Source organism: Phoenix dactylifera, chromosome 6, assembly GCF_051530095.1.
Source record: "Phoenix dactylifera cultivar Ajwa chromosome 6, Ajwa_hap1_PhDact_Kaust_v1.1, whole genome shotgun sequence".
NCBI classification, from domain to species: Eukaryota; Viridiplantae; Streptophyta; class Magnoliopsida; order Arecales; family Arecaceae; genus Phoenix; species Phoenix dactylifera.
In genome coordinates, this window is record NC_143195.1 from 35,891,319 (window position 1) to 35,911,483 (window position 20,165).

Sequence of the window (20,165 nt, forward strand, 5' to 3'; positions counted from 1 at the left end):
AATTTTTATATTCGCCACCTATAAATATACGCGTTCTTTGGCCTTTTTACGGTTTTCCAAGGCTCTTTCCGTGCCTCGCTGTTCCGCTTCCGTTTTCCTTCCCTCCCCTGCCTCCTCGCCTCGCCGGAAAGCCTCCTTCCCTCGCCGGAAACCCCTCTTTCCAGCGCTGGGAATCGCCTCTCGCCGCCTTGCGCCGGTCTTCTCTCTCGGTTGCTTTCGACGGAGCCTTCGAATTCCTGCGGCGATTGCGCTGCCGTGACGTCGGAGGAAAGCTTCGGATCTCGTCTCGATTCGGTGTCGGGAGGGGAATGTGGCCTTCGCTTTGAGGGTAGAAAGAAGCGCTTTCATCTCTTTCAGCGGGGTTATCTTTGTTCTTCCGCGGAGGATTTGAAATTCCTGTGGTGGGTTTCTTGATTCGGCGGACGGTTGAGGGGTCACGGATCCGCGATCAGTATGAGATGGTAAGCGGTAGAGTTTTCTTTGGAATTGTTCTGTCTCCCTTTGTGGTTCTATGTTGTAACATTTTCGTTTGCCCAGGATGCAATTTCTTTTATCCGGGAATCTTTTCCCGGTTCTTGATTTGTTGAAAACCTGGGAAATTTTTTAGTTTTATCATTATTGTTAGATTCATAGATTTCTTTTTTTCTGTCTTTTTGGCTGCGGTTTTCGTTTTCATTTCTTTTTAAATGTTTTGTTCTTAAATTGACTCTGTTTTCTATTTTACATTTAATGCCGCCTGCACAAAAAAAAGAAAAGAAAAAGAAGGTTAACTTCCTTACGTCTGGTCTAATCCCTGGTAGTATCTATTATGGCCTCTTTTTGAAGATTTGAATCCCAAGATGACGCTGCTAAGCGTAAATTGGACGGTGGAAGGCTTTATGGAAATAAAATAAATAGTGCATCGGAGAGGAAAAGTTGATGCTCTTTATTATTATTATTTGAGGGGGGGAGGGGTTCTGCTGTTTTCGTTCTGTGGTGTAGAGGGTTGGAAAAATTTTAGGGCCTAATTTTGCTCTATTCTGGGGTTTCTCTTTTTTTTTTTTTTGATATTTGGTCCTTTTTCTTGTGATGACAACTCAGGGATCATTCTTCAATTGAGTCAACCGCACAGGATTTTATAGTGGATGTAGAATTTATTTAGGGCTTCATTTTTTTTAATTGCATGGAAATCATGGAAGTTAACCTTGATGCATGTACGGATGATGTTTCACAATGCTATTTTTTGCACCCATATGAACGAGGTTTCCGCCTAAGTTGGCATGCAAATTCATTACAGTTACGTTATTTATGAGCTACAATTTTCTGCCGCACAGGAAATTGTAACTAATGAAATTTACTGGAATTTTTATTCGTGATGTATTTTTTCTTTTTAGTTTGCACCATGAGCTCCATCTTTGCCTAAATTTTTATCGGATACATTAAGCTTATGGGTTGAAAATTTTCTGATTGCGTCTGCTCTTAGTGATCATAAAACTGTACTGGAAATACATTGTATAGGTCCATAAATCTAACACACAGAAGCATCTTTCCTGCTCTACTATTGTATGATCAGTCGATAGAGTCGTTCATTTCTCTCAGTACATTTCCCTCTCTCTACAGGTGGAAGGAAGGGCTTGTTTCTCGAGAGAGGTTAAAAATGGGCTGGAGATTTTGAAGCGCAAAAGGCTTCAAAGGATGAAGTCAGGTACAGCACCTGAAGCAATTAATGCTGGCAATATGATGGCTAGAAGTGGAGGTGATGCTTTAAAAGCTACTGCATCATGTGGTGTGAGGATGCATGGAAATTCAAATACATTTTCTGGTGGTAGTTTTCCTGTTAAGGATGCTTTTTCAAAGCATAGAGTGGAAAAGTTTGACTTGTCTAACTTAGAATGGATTGAGAAGATCCCAGAGTGCCCTGTATTCTGCCCCACGAAGGAGGAGTTTGAGGACCCCCTTGTTTATCTCCAGCAGATTGCTCCTGTGGCCTCAAAATATGGTACGGTTTCAATTTCTGTTGTTTCTCTTATTGATCTAAAATTATTGCGTAGTTGGATTGCATTGATTAGTCATTTTCAATTGCTATTTAGTTGTGGTACAACCTGTATTCCTGCAGACCTTTGTAACATGAATAGAATAGTGATCTACATGCTAACTCGGACTCTTCATTTGCCCATTGCGTTGGTTTGACTTTGCATCATATTTCCAATTACTTACTTTATTTAGGTCCCCGAAAGATCCCATCATTCTTTGAATGGTTCTCTGGTCTCCATCTACATGCCCATTAGCCATGCAAGTTAGCTACTTTATTGCTTTATCTTCATACTATTCAACAAATATATTTCAGCAGCTCACCAGTTTACTTGTTTCTGTGAGCAATTTTCACCTTGACATTAGAGGACAGTCCTTATGCATAAAATGATAAGTTAGATGTGGGAATTTTTTTTACCACTAATGAATAAAATTGTTTTAGTTTTTTAATTCAAAATTTTGTTGGCATTTCAAATAAGCAACATTTACATGTGCTTGTAAGCGGGATCTGTATCAAACATTTATTCCTGTTTCTTGAAGTGGGCCCCACATCAAATGTCCATGCCCCCCCTCCCCCCCCCCCCCCCCCCCCTTCAAATAAAAAAATATATTATCAAGAGTGTTTGTACTTTTCATGCTGTACATAGGTGAATCTCCCAATCCATCCATGTCCAGCAATGCTCAAGTTCTGTAAACAATTTATGACAGTTGCACTAATGACAAAAAAAGCTGTTTTTTTTTTAGATAACAGATAATGTCACATTATTGTGTGTGAAATAGACGTGAACACCATTTTTATAAGTATGAAATACCAAAATTTATACATTTACATCCTTTTCATGATTCAGTTATTATCTAAGATTAATAACTGAAAACCCAACTTCAAGATTTAGTTACTGATAAGTCATAAAACAATAAAACTTCTCTTGTAGTATCTCTATTTATCATGACAGCACCCATGCATTTGTAATCACTTCTTTCCCTCACAGTTTTAATCTTGTGAGCTAATTGGCTGTTACATTCCTTCATTTAAATACATGATGATAGCTGTCCATGTTGGAGAATCTCTCTTTTTTGAGAGTTCAGCTTATAATCTGCTGTCTACATGTTTTTTGTGCTAACCATGAATTTATCAGATTCATTTTGGAGTTGCCCTATGTTGATCCTTTTTTATATATTTATATTTTCCTGCACATTTCAGTGCATCCTGTGAAAATCTATATCAAAGTAGGAATCTTCATCGTATATTTGTGTACCTGTATCGAATAGTCTTGTGCCATATGCATTAGGTCTTTGGGAAATATGAGAGCTGAACTACGTAACATGCTTCAGGTATATGTAAGATTGTTTCCCCTATTAGTGCTTCTGTACCTGCTGGCATGGTATTGATGAAGGAGCAACCTGGATTTAAGTTTACTACTAGGGTGCAACCACTACGTCTTGCTGAGTGGACTACTGATGACAAGGTCACCTTTTTCATGAGTGGAAGGTTGGTTATTTTCTCAACTTTGCATTTTTCTTATATTTGTATATTCTGCATGGTGTAACTGTTGGCATGCTGTTTCAGAAAGTATACTTTTCGAGATTTTGAAAAGATGGCAAACAAGGCATTTGCTCGAAGATACTCTAGTGCTGGATGTCTCCCAGCTAAGTACTTGGAAGAACAATTTTGGCATGAAATTGCCTTTGGCAAGACAGAGTCTGTTGAGTATGCATGTGACATTGATGGTAGTGCCTTCTCATCTTCTCCAAGTGATCAACTTGGAAAAAGCAAATGGAACTTGAAGGTGATCGCAATTCTTTCTTCACCTTCTTTCTTTTTTTGGGTAAATATGTGCTTCATAGTACCTAAAATGTATAGCAGCTAAACTACTCCTCCTTGTTTGCCTCTTTCTCCCACATTTTTATGGATGGAAATTGTCTTGTATGTCGGGTAAATAGTGTAGATAGTATTTGCAGAGAATTGTACTGAGAAATCATGCTGTCAAAATTTACAGTTCAAAATTTTCAGTTGTGGATGTATATTCGTTCCTACCAGTATACTGTTCAATAGTCATCCTATTTTTATGCCCAAGTATCGTTATCCTATTGCCCATAGAATATATGCATGTATGGTTCTAAGAATGTTTAGCCTCCATAAATTTATGCATGCATCTGTAGAATATATAACCTACCCTTGGGATGTAAAGCCCTATGTTGTCATTTCCTCTCTTTAATGTGGCATTTACTTCTTTATGTGCAGCAATCATGCATGCTACCTGCTTTAAGCTGAGCATTCATTTCCTTATGTGCAGCAGTCATGCATCATTCCTGCACTTAGCTGTCATTGAAATGATGTTTATATTTCTAATATTAGGTGTTTAGTGGGTCTCATATACCTATATTTCATCCAAACCTAATTTGTGTTTCTGGTTGTGTTCAGAGACTTTCTCGACTGCCGAAGTCTGTACTGAGGCTTCTGGGGACAGCAATTCCGGTGAGTAAACAAATGATCTACCTTTTATAGTAAAACGACAGTGTAGTCTATGCATGCTTTTGTGTTGTAATTTTTCTGGTCTATTGCAGGGAGTAACAGATCCCATGCTGTATATCGGGATGCTTTTTAGTATGTTTGCTTGGCATGTGGAAGATCACTACTTGTACAGGTATAAACCAGAACTTCTTGGATTTTAGTTATGGTGTCTGGTGCTTGTGGTTTGTTTGTTCTAATATATGGTGTTGACCATGTCTTTCCAGCATTAACTATCATCATTGTGGAGCATTTAAAACTTGGTATGGAATTCCAGGGCATGCTGCTTCAGAGTTTGAAAAGGTTGTTCGTGAGCATGTTTATGATCGTGAACTTTTGTCTGGTGAAGGAGATAATGCAGCATTCGATGTACTATTGGGGAAGACTACGATGTTTCCTCCAAATATTCTGTTAGAACATAATGTTCCTGTTTATAAAGCCGTACAAAAACCTGGAGAGTTTGTTATCACCTTTCCTCGAGCTTATCATGCAGGCTTCAGTCATGGTGAGATTCTTTTGCTGCCTTATCAAAATCGGGCATATCAAATGTTTTCTTCATGCATAAAATGAACCTTGTGCACTTTGATGATATTATACAACGGTTTTTCTTGGAACCTTCTTTGTTATTGTTATTTTTTGGGGGTATCGCAAGGTTTCAATTGTGGAGAGGCAGTCAACTTTGCTACTGGTGATTGGTTTCCCTTGGGTGCTGTGGCTAGCCAGCGTTATGCACTTCTTAACAGAACACCATTACTTCCTCATGAGGAGTTTCTCTGTAAGGAAGCAATGCTTCTTTCTCCAAGACTGCCGAATTCTGATCCCAAAGAGCCTTACCCTGGGGCTGAAGATTTGACCTCCCAACATCGCATCAAGGTTTCTTTTGTGCATTTAATGCGGTTCCAGCACTGTGCTCGTTGGTCACTGATGAAAATGGGAGCTTGCATGGGCTATAAGCCGAATATTCCTCTGCCGGTGCTGTGCAGCATCTGCCGACGTGATTGTTATGTTTCTTATGTTGAATGTAACTGCCATGTGGGTCCCATCTGCCTCCGTCATGGTATGGACAAGAAATTAACTATGCTTTTTTGTTTATTCTTTTACAATTGGGATCTCTTTACAATCTGTTTGACTGGTTTGATTATACTTGCCTGTGCAACTCAGGGAAAGAGCTGAGAAAGTGCCGTTGTGGCTATAATCGCATTGTGTTTTTAAGGGAGGACATTCTCAAATTGGAGGCTGTATCAAGAAAGTTTGAGCAGGAGGATGGAATATTAGAGTTGGTTCAAAATCAAGCACAGCAAGGTGATGACTCATGTCTGCAACCAAACTTGTTCCAATGTGCTGGTGATGGATACAAGCCCTATTGTGAGATAAAGTTTGAAGAAAATCCTGATGCACAGGAAGAGGGTCCGTTGCATAACGATGTAAGTTTTTTTTTTAATTTGTTTTTTCCTGTTGCATTTTTTTTCAAAAAAAGATAATTTCAAAAGCAAGCACCGCAAGGTGATGGCTCCCCCCCCCCCCCCCCCCCCTCTCCTTTTTCAGAACCTCAGTGCTTGTGTCATGAAGAGAAAAATATATTAGGTTTTTTTTTTTTATTATTTGAAACATGTTAATAGTCAGTTTGATATGCCAGGGGTATGCAAATTCTAATAGGGTGAAGTCTTCTCAGACCAAGAGTCCTGAGATGGTATCAGCCAGTGAATTTGAATCTGCAGTACCAGTTACATCTGACAAAAGTGCTGCTGCTAACCGAGCTGGTTCTCATGACACTTTGAGTTTACAACAAAGTGATGATTCAGATTCAGAAATGTTCAGAGTTAAGCGCAGGTCCAGCTTGAGCATAGATAAAAGATCTGTGGGTGAGACGATAAAGTTTACCGAACACCAGGTATTAGTGAACCTTTGTTTGTTGACATCTGCTTATGATTGCTTGTTTTCTATATCGGAAGTGTCTTTATCCTTGCACTGCACATCTTATTGTTATGCATCTTAAATAGCTTGTTACATGACCATGCAAAATTGATTGGAATTGAATGCTTACATATCCCCGGTTAATTGTTTTTAAATTTATTCGATCAATATATATCGACACTGCTAAGGGCTAGAAGCCAGCATCAAAAATTGAATGGGAAAAAGGTACAGAAACCCTGTGCCAGCTACAAGATGTAGTTGAACTTGTTAACATTACCTCGCTTCCATGAATGCTGACTCTTTTGCTTTGCCTTCTATTTTTTTTGATAAGATAAGCTCTATGCCATCGTCAATTGGCTGTGGTATAACATTATTCACACCTCATTTTAGGTTTATCTCTGACACCATTTAGGTAGAGGCAATTCTAGTGGGTTTTTTTCCTCCCCATTTTTGTTTATCTGTACTGGTCCACATGTAATCAGAACTGCAACAGCTTCAGGTGGTTCGGAACTGTTAACAAAGCTGTAGAAACTCCAATTTTATTGGTCATCTGGTAATCATAAAGTTGCCAAAGGGACTTCTGTTTAATCATGGTCATTGCATGCCATGAAGGTGTGTATGTCTTGGACTACTCTGTAAGTTTTGCATATTGCAACAACTTGCAAGTATTGTGGATTATTAGAAATTTTAGTTTCTAACTGACCTGAATTCCTTGAAAAAGGTCTCAACATGATTTGATTACACTAGATTCTTGTTCTAGACTTTTGACTGCAACAATTCTGTGTCTACATAGATGCATCAAAGGGTCAGACTGGGATATGAACAATTGGAAACTTGAAATTTGTTATTTTGTTGTTTGAAACTCATTTATCATATAATGGTCCACCCCAATGCTACTGACATACAATGCTTGTGAATGGCCAACTTTGCCGATGTTTTTATAGAGTTTGTTCCCACGCCTCCTCAAATTACAGCACAGTTCTATTATTTGACAGTTCTTGTGAATGGCTGAACTTTGCCGAAGGGTTGCTCCTGAATAAACCTGCAATACAACTAAACCCTGCTATGAGGTCTCCTAAATTAAGTTTTTAGACAACCGATATATGTGATCTTCTACCTCATCCAGGTTTTTTGGGGATGTATTCTGTTTTGCCTTCTACCCATCACATTGTCCAAGTTGATTCATCATTTATATTATTTTTTAAGAATTTAGCTTAAGAATTATTCTGTGGCTGATGTCAATGCTTTCAATAACATAATCTTGGGCATCTGACCTTAACTTGCTAAAGCTTTGGCCATTTCTATTAGTATAAATCTACATGGAGTAGTCATAAATTGTATTTGTTCTAATATGATGTGGATACAATATTATTCAGAGTAGTTGTTTTGCCTCATTAAATATTGAATATTATCTTAAATTTATAACTGAAAGTATGCTCATTAAAGCCCTTGATAAGGAAGGTGGTAGTTTGGTTCCTTTTTTTTAAATATTATTAGAAGTCATATCTGTTGAAATATCTGATTGATGTTTTTTTCCTAATCATATGTTGGGCACAATGAGGAAAGTTGATTCATGTATTTATCATTTTGGATGAAAAATTGATTTTTCTTAAAAAATTAAACCATTATGTATCTCACATTTTTTGTTGAATTTTTTTAAAATAAAAGACTTTCAATTGTTTTTTGTAGTCATTTGTTTCTTTTAATGGTTTTTAGTCTTCAAAGTTGGTAATTTTCCTTTTTCAAGAGATTGCAATCATATGGATTTGGCTAAAAAACACCATGACATGATACTGTAGACATCTCAAGCTGGGACTTGATGAGTTATAATTATGCCATTTTGATTTTAATTAGATTTTATAGTTTTTCTGTTTCTAATGAGTTAAGTGCCTCAAAATTTGTGTCTTGCACTTCTGGAAATCAAAATGGGGTTTTATGTGAATTCAAGGGCAAGAAACTTGAATGTCGCTACCATGTTATTTTTTCTTACTCATGTTCAACTTGGCATTGTTACTTAAGCTTGACTCAAATTGTAATTTCATGGTCAAAAAAGCCTTCCTTGATTAGTTTCAAGCTGATTGCATAAATAGAAATCCTCCGGTGTGGACACCAGAGAAAATTGCCTAGGGATTTTTTTCTTTTTTACCACATTACCGTCATGAAGAGGCAAAATGGAAGGGACTCCTACTAATGGAGTCCGTTCGTCTTGTTATTTCTCAAAAAACCAGCATCCCATTATTTCCCAAAAAAATGGCATCCCTGTTTCTTTCGTCTCTCAAATATCTCTTCGTTCTTCCGAATCCCTCTCTTAGTCTCTCTCCTTTCCTATCCTTTCTTTTTCTTTCCTCTCTTTCCTTTCCGAGAAAACCCTCCTCTCTTCCTTTCCTCTTCTTTTTAACCAAATCCCTCTTCTTTCTCCCCAAAAAATTGGCATACCTATTTCTTTCCTTACATGGTTTTTGATTCATTTGGAATTTACAGAGACATTTCAAGGATTGCAAAAGTTTTGCACTTCTTTTCAAACATAGAATTTGGAATCTATGATACAAAGTTTATGTAAAGACAATACAAACTCGATAGTTTTTTGATACATATTATATGTTTCTTTGATACATACCTAGTAATGATCCAATACACACCTCTAGGCAAATAATATGCAATATCCAGAATATGGTATTCACCAATACACAGTCCATGGTCGGTTGATATATATGTAGCAAATTCATTATTAGTCATCAAGCGACCCAATATACACTTTCAAGCTTGATACATATTTTTCAGAACATGATACTGGTGTGTATCAGTTGGGTCTTGTCCCTGGCTTTTTAGAGTGGAAGGGATAGCGATTCTTTAGTGGCGCAAGAGAAGTGGGGCGCACCTTTGGAGAGAAGAGGGAAGAGACCAAGAGAGGAATTCTGGAGGAGAAAGAAGAGGGATACGAGAGAGGAAAGAAATGGAATGGACACCTTTTTTTTTGTAAATAATGGGATGGATCCTCTTGTCTTGCCTCTAAAAGATATGTGCCAAAGGTATATGTCAAAAAAAAGTCCCTTGGTGATTTTCTCTGGTGCCCACTCCAAAGAATTTGTTCTGATTGCAGCATTTAATATGTCTTGTTTGTGGGATCATTGATATCTTTTATTTGGTAGTTAAGGAGAGGATGAAGTGCCTAGGGAGCCAGGAGATTTTCAAGGCTAAGAATTTTAATGAGATAGGCTTGGTTTATGGGATTGGCGAGCCATGAGCTGATGGTTAGGTATATGGGTAAGGGGCTTTTGGGCTTTGTTAGTTGTTGCTGGGTTAAGTTTAGCATTTGGGTTGGGAAGAGTTGAGGAGTTAGGAAGTGAGGGTTAAATTTGGGCTAGGGCATCTAAAAGCTTTTGCCCAGAGACTATTGAGTTAGCAGAGCCACATTTTGTATCAGGTAGGTTAGGTCTAGAATTAGGTCAAGATGGCTTGTGAGCTAACAAAATAGCTAGTTAAGAATTTCCACTAGGGTTGGTAAAAGATAAGAGAGGGCAAGGAGTGATTGTGGTTGCAATCTAAGAGAGTTGAGATTATAGCCAGATTGGAGGGTTGGGGATGGGGGTTGCTTATTTCTTAACATATGTACATTTGAACATTAGTATAGTTAAAAGGTTTCTCCTTAACTACTTAATTACTAAGATATTTACATGTATGCATATATGTATGTGTATATGTATGTATTGCATGCATGCAAAGATGCATATACATATATATGCATGTGCATATCTAGATCATTAATTGAGCGGGGCCTTGAGCAGTATATAGACATAGGGTAAGTTGCGTCTATCCTATGTAAAGATCATTTTCCTTCAATTCTTAGAATCATTATAAGCTTCTAGGTTCTATAGATTGGTAATGTATCCATCGTATTGATGCCATCTAGACTTGGGCATAACATGCCTTGAATTTATAATGCTGAGTGGATGTGCCATGTCATCCTTGATGCAGGCCTTAGTGATAGCTTTCACTTGTGCTCTTAACTTCGTGATCTTTGTGTGAAATAATAATTTAATTTTCTACTCTGCCAATGGTTAAGGAAGCAGTTGTAAATTAGCTTAAAATGAGGTGCTACATAAATAATACTTAATAATACAGCTGTGGAGGGGTCCATCCAAATATGTTAACAGCAGAAATCATTCCGTAAGATGCTCCGGGATGTATAGGGTAGTAACCATTGGAAGTCAATGCATCAACATACCATATCCATATTCATATGGATTATATGCTGTTGGTGGCTGTGGGCAATAGGATCCAACATACAATTCAAAATCTAGTACATCTACGGATTCTACTCCACATGCGAGGTCATCTGTAGTTGTATTGTATCCTAAACGATCTCGAGGAGCTTGTCTCCTGTATAGAATCGTATTTTTGCAGGCTCTACCGGCTCATACACCGTAGTTCCTATCCCATGTGGTATGCGTAAACTGGAACTCATCGGTGAATTGAAAACCATCCTGCGGCTGTCTTATAAATGGTGGTTTAATGTTCTCCACTCTCTTTGACCATTAGATCCATAATCACAAGAACTGTCATTGCTGTTCTTTCTAATCTCCGAATCTGAGTGAACTGACTCCACTCACTTCATTGGAGCTGCAACTACCTTTTTCTTTCAAATTGTGCGGAGTAGTTGTATGTTTTTTCTTTGTGCCCCTCTAGCTGGTTATGTTGGGAGGATGGATGTCGCCCTCTCGACTAAATCGACCGGGTAGCATGGTGGCTTCATGTAAGCAACACCCGGCTATATTTTTAGAAGGATGTGTTGGATATGGAGACATCTAATGATCTGCTCCGTGACCTCTGTGATTGTGGCTATAGTTGATTAGCTGGAAACATGTATGGAATATTACGATCTGCCTATTATTGTGTCTATCCTAGCCTCACTGATTACGAAACTGGCCAATCTTGAAGGTGATCATGGCTCATCAAGCTCCAGCTCTTATTGCTGGCCCACAAACCATTCAACCATGGGATCATCTGAATTCTGAACAAAGGCATCATGGATCGAATTCGTCTATTTTAGTTCTACTCAGCCTCAACCTCAGATTATAGTGAATATATATGAGGTCGTTGAGGTGCCCTTGTGTCAGACGATTGCTTTGGTTGCTCTAGGTAAGAGCGAAGCTGGATTAGGTGTGCTCGCAGCCACTCGAGGAGATCGCCTAAGAAAGAACTAGACAACCAGCTGCTTAAGATTTCTCGAGGACAAACCAAAATGAATTCCCCATTCGACTACAAAAACATTGGAGAAGATTACATATAAGATACTACGAAGTCAATAGTTATCGTTGATATCTAATATACCTGGATTTATACTTTTTTTTAACTTACCAAAGCTGTCGAGACTCCAAAGCTATCAATACCCTCAAATATTTTCATCTATAAAAAAGATGTGTTATAATATATTAATGATTGAAAACACGAGTTAACTTACGCATGCCACTTAAGTAACTTATCTCTTATAGATACAAGGCTGTGACTTTTAAATCAGGCTTTATCTTGTAGATCATATTATGCAGCGTGGCCAGAATTTTCATCCATATCGATCCTAGGTGTACTGGAATCTTGGGTCCAAGTAGTAAGCTGCAAATTGAGTTCGTAATTGTTTAATAAATTGTACAAGTATTGGAGCAGTCAAATTTTTAATTTTCTTACTTACCTGCTAGATGGAAGTTTCTACCCATGTGGTAGTCCCACCGCTGCTTAATGTTGATATACTTCTGGTTATATCTCGGATCTGCGTTCCTAATCTGATTCTTTGCCCTCTCCATCATATGATATAGGAAGTCTATATAGAGGTATCTCTGATTGTCCACGGTCCAAACACTTTGCATAATGGCTTGACAGCCTTCATAATTTTATCGGTCCGCTGGCAGAATGTCTGCCTCATCAAATTCTCCGTATGGATTTTCTCAGTGTCGGCTCTTACAAATATGCTTTCCTACCACTAGGCATTGACAAACATTTGACTTAGGCCTGCTTTTTTCTCACTATTAAGTGTAATGTAGTTAGTAGCAAACTATATCATATTTGGTCTAAAGATCTTTCTCCTTTCATACCATACCTCATCATTGATAGGATCCATGTGTGATCATAAACAAATCTGAGGATAGATTGGACTGTCTACTCTGTCCACTGTATCCTACCAATCTTTTCAATCTCTATCAATATGAGGTCGATAGAATGTGCAGTATATAGGGTCCAGAAAATATGTGGCCGTTGCTTCATCGTGATCTTATTGGTGGCTTTATACCATGACTCGTTATCAGCGATAACCTGTACGATATTTTTCTCTCCTACCTGATCAATTACCTTCTCTATCAATCTGAGGATGTACATAGTGTTGTGCACCTGATTGGAAGCATCAACTAACTTTTGGTAGAAAGTCGTCATATCACAACATATCAAGATGTTGATGATGCTCCGTCTGGTAAAATCGGTCCAACCATCATCATCACCATCAGTACATGTGTGCCGCTTGCTCTGCCATGAAGCAATCCACTTTTGTAGCTCTTTGTTGTTGTCAAGAAGCTCACTATAGTTGTCCTTCGGTTCTGGAAGATCTACAGTTGGGCTAGCAGCTTGTATGGAGGAAATGGTGGATCTATAGGACATGTTGCCTACCGCATTCGTTGGGATATGACTGTAGTGAAATCAGAATCCAATAGCTCGCTATATATTCTTCTTATTATCCTTCTTCAACATTTATCAATCCTTTGCCATGGTATGCCGTACCGTACCTAATCAGACGGTACCGGGCGTATCGGTTCGGTACCGGTACGGATATCGGTGGCATATCGACACTCGGTGCGCTAAAAAAATCGTGTACTGTACTATACCGACACTATGCTAGTGTGGCGCCGATACGGAGTCCGGTACCGAGACAGCCAACCTTGCCCTCTGTTGCTTTGAATTCTTACTGGGTCCGGTATTGCCTCTACTGATGACTTTTTTAACTGAGGAGGTCCTTTTGAGCTCTGATTCAGTATAGCATGATAGCATGCTTAATTGTTGTGATAGTGGATTTTTCAGAAGGCTTGCTCATTGCCAATGGTGAAAGAAGCATTTGTAAATTAGGTTAAAATGAGTTGCTATTTTAATGACCCTTAATAATCGTGATAGCATGTTTGATGGCTGTGTTAGTTGAACTTTGAGAAGGGATTTTCTAGAATGCTGGTCCAGCCCGAAAATTTGCTTTTGCATTCATGAATGATAGTACCACGTCTGCAAGAGGATGCTTGGCAATGTGTTGATAAACAAAGTATCATCAAAGAGAAAGATTTAGTCTAACTTATAATTATGAAAGAATTAATTTTTATTTCCGAAATATGAGGTTTCACAAGCTTATGAATTCCATTAGTGTGAAACCATGTCCATCTTGTTTCTCCCATTAAATTTGTTGAAAAAGGAGTTGAAATTCAAATTCGGGCATTTCAAACTATTATTACACCTGTAGTTATTTCAGTTTTATTAGCATGAAACAGTTTCCAACTTGTTTCTCCTTTTAAGGAAATTTTCTTTTGTTTCTCTCTGTTGTGATTTCCAGTAAGTCCTAGAAGTGTACAATTAGGTTGCTTCTGGAGCAAGGTGAGCATTCCAAATGTTTCATATGTGAACTACAGCCTATAAACATTTGAATGTCTATGAAGTTTAGGTTGATTAGGAGTATCGTATTGACAAGTAGTCAAGAAAGTTTGTTTCTAGGGTTACTATTTACAAGCACTTGTTCTTCTGATGAAATGGAGGTGGTAGCCACAAATCTATTCTATCCATCTAGGGACTTAAGAGAGGCTAGACCTCCCACTATCTGGGTACTCTTACATTATACACTCCTTTTTTATTTTGTACTTTGAGATAGACTTATTTTAATTGGAGTGCAATTAACACGTTTTGAGATTTGTTTTCAGTTCTTTTATTTTTCCCATCTCTCCCAACTAAATCTCTCCCAACTCAATACCTCTCTATCTTTTGATTCTGAAGCGAGTAAGTGGCCTTCTACCAGTAATCATGTACCCAATTTGCATATGCACCCTGGACCAATGTTTCTCGTGGAGCTCAGTAGCCTGTCAGAAGGTAGGTGATAATTATTGTTAGTCCAAAAGGCCCTCATAGTTTTTTTATTTTAATTCTTCATACTTGCTCTTTTCTTTTCCTTTTCTCTTCTCATGGTACTCTTCCTCTTTCTCTTATTATTTGGTAGTTCATGTTTTCTGTTCTTTTACTTTTCATCCGTATTTTTGTTTATTTTCTTTTTTTCCCTCTATATTTTCCCTACCGGCAAATTTTTAATCCAAATATGGGATTTCAATTATGATTTACAGGCTTTAGATTTTTTTTTTTGTCCCCTCAAGACTCGTCAAATTTTCACTTTCCAGACTTATATAATGCTATAATGGTGAATTTCTTTTTTTTTTTTTTTTGTATGTATGGTTTATTTGCCTAGGCTGTTAGGGTGTCTACCAACTATGGACCGGCTAGCTGCCTCAACAACCTTGCAAATTGGTTAGCATGGTTAAGCAACCATGGCCAGAAGTTTGTAAAGAGATGCAACTGTTAGGTGCTCTGCAATACAGTAAGCATGATAGACTGAGGTCTCATGCTTGTTTTTGGGTCTCATGCTTCTTACCGTTAGGATATAAATTGTAACTTGTGACAGTGAAGCCAAGTTATCAAGATATGTGGGGATGCTGGGAGATCAGAAAGGTTTCAAGCATACACTACAGCCGGCTAAAGGGATTGTTGGCCTTTTTTTGGATGGAAAGGTGGATTGGCTTATGTTTTATTGAGTCAAATCTAATTGGTCAAATTTAGTTGTGGAGGTTCTAAATTGAAAATTGAAAATTGTTAAGTGGCTCGAAATTGAAAAATCAGAAATTCTGGACTGTTGGCAGTGCATCATCTCAAGATTGATAGTTTAATAGTTTGAGCAGACTTTGTTAGTATCATTTATTGATGCATATATGGGACCTACGAAACATGATTTTTGGTTTGTAGGTTCTTTTGACGTTGGAAATCATGTTCAGTGATTTGAATGTCAATTTTGGAACCCCCATTATTGATTTTGACCTACACAGATTTGTTTCCATACTCGTTCTATTGCAGTCTAATTTATCTCACGTTGCACCTCTATATATAATTATATATAATGGTGACGTATAAAAGCTATGCCTATATAGTGTAGGATAATGATACATGTCAGATGGATGAGGTTCAACATCACAATAATTATCTGATTGCATCCAGAAGTAAATAATGCCTTGTTGAAATTTACCAGTGCATTGAACATGCAGCCAAGCAGTCACTTACACAGGCTAAGCCACATCATTGTCTTTTTTGAACTACTCAGAGATAAAAGGAAAGGCAATTGGGTAATTTCAATGATGTATGTAGACCTCTGCCATAGAACGCTACTTACTGTGGTGGCTTGTGTATTTCATCATTAATCTGATCTCTAGTGCACTCTCATATGAACGAGAATGGACCTACTCAGTTGTTGGCGCCTGAACCATCATTGCCTGTAAGGTTCATGAGCTGGAAAAAGTCATCTGATGTCATGCTAGGATCATTTGAAAATCCAAACTCTATGGTGCTGATTTATTTGAATGAATATCCAGACTGGATGAAATCAGTCTTCTTCATTTACAGTGAAGTTCAATGTAATAAAAGCTTCAATTGCCGTTGTCTTCCACTTTAGTTGTATTCACCTTTTTTGAGAAAATATATTTGCTGTATGCTCGTTATCAACTTCTTTCTGGCTTGCATATGTTTCCTTGTATAGCTTATAGAAAGAAAAAATTATAAAAATATATACTTCCTGTTTTCAGTCAGCCTATTATCATTTTCTGCCCAACATTTTTAGATTTATTTTTGGTTACATATATATATATATATATATATGCAAATCTTGCTTCTTAGTTCTTGTTTGAATAGTCTGTTTAAAAGCTATGATGCCCTGCTAGGTATTGAAACGATTGAAGAAGCTCCATCCTGAAGGAAGACCTGTGCATACATCATCACCGGAATATTCTCACGATACGACAAATTGCAGTTCTGTTCCAAATGTCCATTCTAAACAGAATCCGATTTCTGTTTCTAGAAACAGGCTTGGGGAAAGGATTGCCCAAGTGCCCATAAAGATTAGGCTGCAACCCTTGGAGGGGAAGTTTACAAATGATGGTGAATCTGTGAGATTAAAATATAATGAGAACCAAAAGGATATGCTTCAATGTAACATCTCAGAAAACATCAAGGAATCACCATCCATAGAGCTTGGGCCAAAGCGCCTGAAAATTAGAGGACCTTCTTTCCCTAGCTGTTCTGCGGATGAAGGCAGTAGTTCTAGCTGTTGACTGCCAGAAGGCAACGATTTAACCGGCAGGCATGCGTCTCGAGGTATGCCGTGCAAGACTGATGCTAACCATGATTTTAACTGGGCTCTAACACTACAGAAAGCAAAGGCTCAACGTCAGGTGGTGGTTGATTACTTTAGCACAGGAGGATTCGCGTAATTGATTCTTTGTGCAGGCCTTAAATTGAGGCGCTGGCACGGTTCCTGGATTCATGATATGGTCCGCGCATATCCTATTCTTTTCTTTTCTGGCTTGGGCAGGGTTTTATCTTGTGAAAGCACAGGAAAGAAATTGTGGAACTTTATTTGTATAATCATTTGTAGGGTGGGTATGCATCCGGGATCGGTCTACTACTCTTCCAATTAATTTTATTCTTTTTTTTATACGAATTTATTTTATTCTTTTATACTTAGTTTGAATAAAGTGCCATTTAAACATGTATTTGCATCCGGTTGTCTAACTGGGGTTTTTACCCCTGTTCATCATTTGTCATTCATTCATGGGGCCAAAACTGGAGATGCATGTAAATGACATCGGGCTGCGCTTTGGTCCCTAATGTTGATGAAACTGCCATTTCTTTAGCAGGGATTTAGGGTGGAATATGGGTCCTATACAGATTGGATCATATTTGTATTCCTTGTTTGGCAAATATGGCTATGGATATGGTTGTTTGCTGGAGAAAGGGATACGGATACATATATAATATTGAAAGTATGAATATAAATGTGCATCTTACAACTATAAATATCAAACATATTTTAAAAAGTGGATCATGGTTTCACCGCAGGAGTTTGGCAAGTCCGATGATCACTTATAATATTGTAGCAAAATAAATTTTTAGGTTTTGCATTCCCAAGGCTTAAGCTGGTTAGGTCTATTTGTATAAAAGTGCAGCAGGGATTTGGGTGAGATGTATCTTGGTTAGTGTTTATCAACAGGGGATTGAACCTTTAGTTTGCCCGTCTTTTCTTCCAATAGATATGTCGGGTAACTGGTCTCAAGATTATCCAACTAAACCATCAGATTGGTAATCTCAGGCTTTTGCAGACTGACATTATTGGAGAAGTTGATGGGTAGGAGGGGAATCACTGCCTCCCACTGGAAGCTAGCTGTGCCATAGCTGACTTGAGTTTTAGTAGCTAGCCCCTTTTATATGCATCCTGGCCTGGACACAGCCTATCAGTTGGTTCGTATTGTCGACTCATGTTACCATAGATTGGCTGGCTTGGCAATATCCTTGTGTGACTCAGATCTAGCACATTGACACAATCTTTCCCGTTTATGCCAAAGTTTGAATACTTTTACAAAACTAGTATGCTTAAATAGACAAACTTCATGACTCTTGCTTTGCAAATGCTACTTTGAAGTGCGTGATAAAGGAAGCCAATGTCACCACTCAAACTTTATGTTATTGAGCAGTTCATATTCAACAAATATGGGCCCGTACTAGCTCTATATCTGAACATCCTAAAAGACTTTTGTTGGGGAACTCTGCGTAATTTAATAATTAAAGAACGACCCCATTAGTAACAATCACTCACACTTATCCTACTGCTTTCTATTATATGTTTTGTTTAGATTTAAAAGGACCCAGCGAGCATTTGTAGGACGATACTAAAGTGGTTATTCCCTCCCACAAACCCACTTACAGAGGTCCGATGTAAAGATTTGATATAATGCAATCTTCTACATGCTTGTGTTTCTTTTTATATTTTAGTAGATTTGGAGAATACCGGCCAAAGATAGCCTGTCATGTCTTCTTGAGACAAAGATAAAGGAGATTCAATATGTTTAAAACCTTTTGTTGTCCATTAAGTCATCAAAGGGGATTAAACCTATCATTAGCACATTGCACTTGCGTCACTTTCACTAGTTCTCCCGCACCCATCGTACAAATGGGCGGTCAACTTCCCAAAAATTTGCAAGTCTTGGGCATTGGAAGTGAGATGCAACCTTTAGATACCTCTCCTCTTTCTCATTATTTTATTAAAATATGCCTTCTTAATTTCAAGTGGGATATATAGAACTTCTTGCAGATTTGAAGCCCTAAGAAAGAACCGAGGCTTATAATATGCCCAAGAATATAATTGTTTGATAGGCCAGCCTTAGAATTTAGTGCCGTGGTGTGTCCCATCCAAAAAACTAATCGAATATAGGCGCTCGAATGTTTAAGACAATATGTCTCTCCTTCATTACAAGTTGGGAGAAGATGTCTCCAACATTATGGAAGTTAAGGGAATCAGACACACCCATGGATTTTTCTTTCTGGGTAAACCTGGTGCCACTAGATTTCATGGTTAGAGAACTTGAAAAAACGCGGATTTGCTTCAGGGCCCAGTTTAGACTCCAGCGGGCAACAGATAAGAAGAGTAGGGCTCATCGATGCCAATTGGCTGCAATCCTCTATTCTCATCTGATACTAACAAAAATGGCCTGGCCCAGTGATTGGTACCTTGACTCCACTTGGGAGGTGGTCATAAGTTAGGGGCATGTCATGCAGGATTTATTGATGGCATAAATATGAAAATATCTATGGAAGATATTTTCATGCTCGGTGCACATTTAATTGATGAAATGTAAATTTAAATCATCGATCTTACTAGATATAAATGGAAATGTAAGAAAGCAAGTTCTATCCTATAGTTTTGTTGTTTGAGGTCATTATACTTTGTTGTACATGTTAAATCATGAGATGCATAACAAGTTCACTAATTGGAACTGAAGTAACACTATGAAAGGATCATTTGAATCACTTTTATTGGTGTTAAAAGTTATTTGTTGGACCTATTCCAATAGAGATAAAGATGCAGCAAATGGACCACGCGAAAGATACTGAACAAAATATCATCAAAAAAGAAAGATGCAGAACAAAATATTGGAGCTGGAGCTAAAAGATAGACCAACCCCTGATTTTAGCAACTCATAAGATCTTATGTACTTTCTTTCTGGTAAAAGAAGTAAATATTATGCTTTGGTTACAATATATTTGATAGTAGTTAGCTGGTCATGCAACTATTTTCTCATCTATGTCAAGCTTATGTGGCACAAAATATGATTTTGTGATTATCCAAATTTCATGAAACTCACTACCAAGAGTATTCTCTTTAAAGATGATAGGTATCCAAATTTTGGGTACCCTGGAACTTAAAAGTTAAATATATTTAATTAAAACAGTCTTTATGATGCTTCAACTATTAAATCTGATTGTGAAAATGTATTGGCTTCCAAATAAGAAAATGCACCTCAACAATTCTTATAAAACTTCCAAAGCACAGATATGATTTCACTGGAATTCATGGAGCTCATACTTTGACATTTTTCTATGAAAACTCCCAAAGTTGCTTATATATGATTGG

The 20,165-nt window shown here is 37.8% G+C and overlaps 1 protein-coding gene across 3 annotated transcripts; it reads left to right on the forward strand.

Annotated features, from left to right (window-relative positions):
* LOC103717104 (lysine-specific demethylase JMJ706) lies at positions 1-17,246 on the forward strand. 3 transcript variants are annotated; one of them, XM_039126383.3, is made up of 11 exons: positions 1-461; positions 1,600-1,978; positions 3,343-3,499; positions 3,578-3,797; positions 4,433-4,486; positions 4,576-4,655; positions 4,747-5,024; positions 5,172-5,576; positions 5,681-5,943; positions 6,156-6,410; positions 16,420-17,246. In XM_039126383.3, the coding sequence occupies exons 1-11, from the start codon at positions 459-461 to the stop codon at positions 16,807-16,809; spliced, it is 2,484 nt and encodes an 827-aa protein (XP_038982311.3). In that variant the 5' UTR covers positions 1-458; the 3' UTR covers positions 16,810-17,246. The 3 variants fall into 3 exon arrangements, with proteins under 3 accessions (XP_038982311.3, XP_088580077.2, XP_038982313.3); XM_088723951.2 differs by having other exon boundaries at positions 49-461; positions 6,192-6,410; XM_039126385.3 differs by lacking the exon at positions 16,420-17,246 and adding an exon at positions 15,807-16,085 and having other exon boundaries at positions 51-461.
* The last annotated feature ends 2,919 nt before the right edge of the window (positions 17,247-20,165 follow it).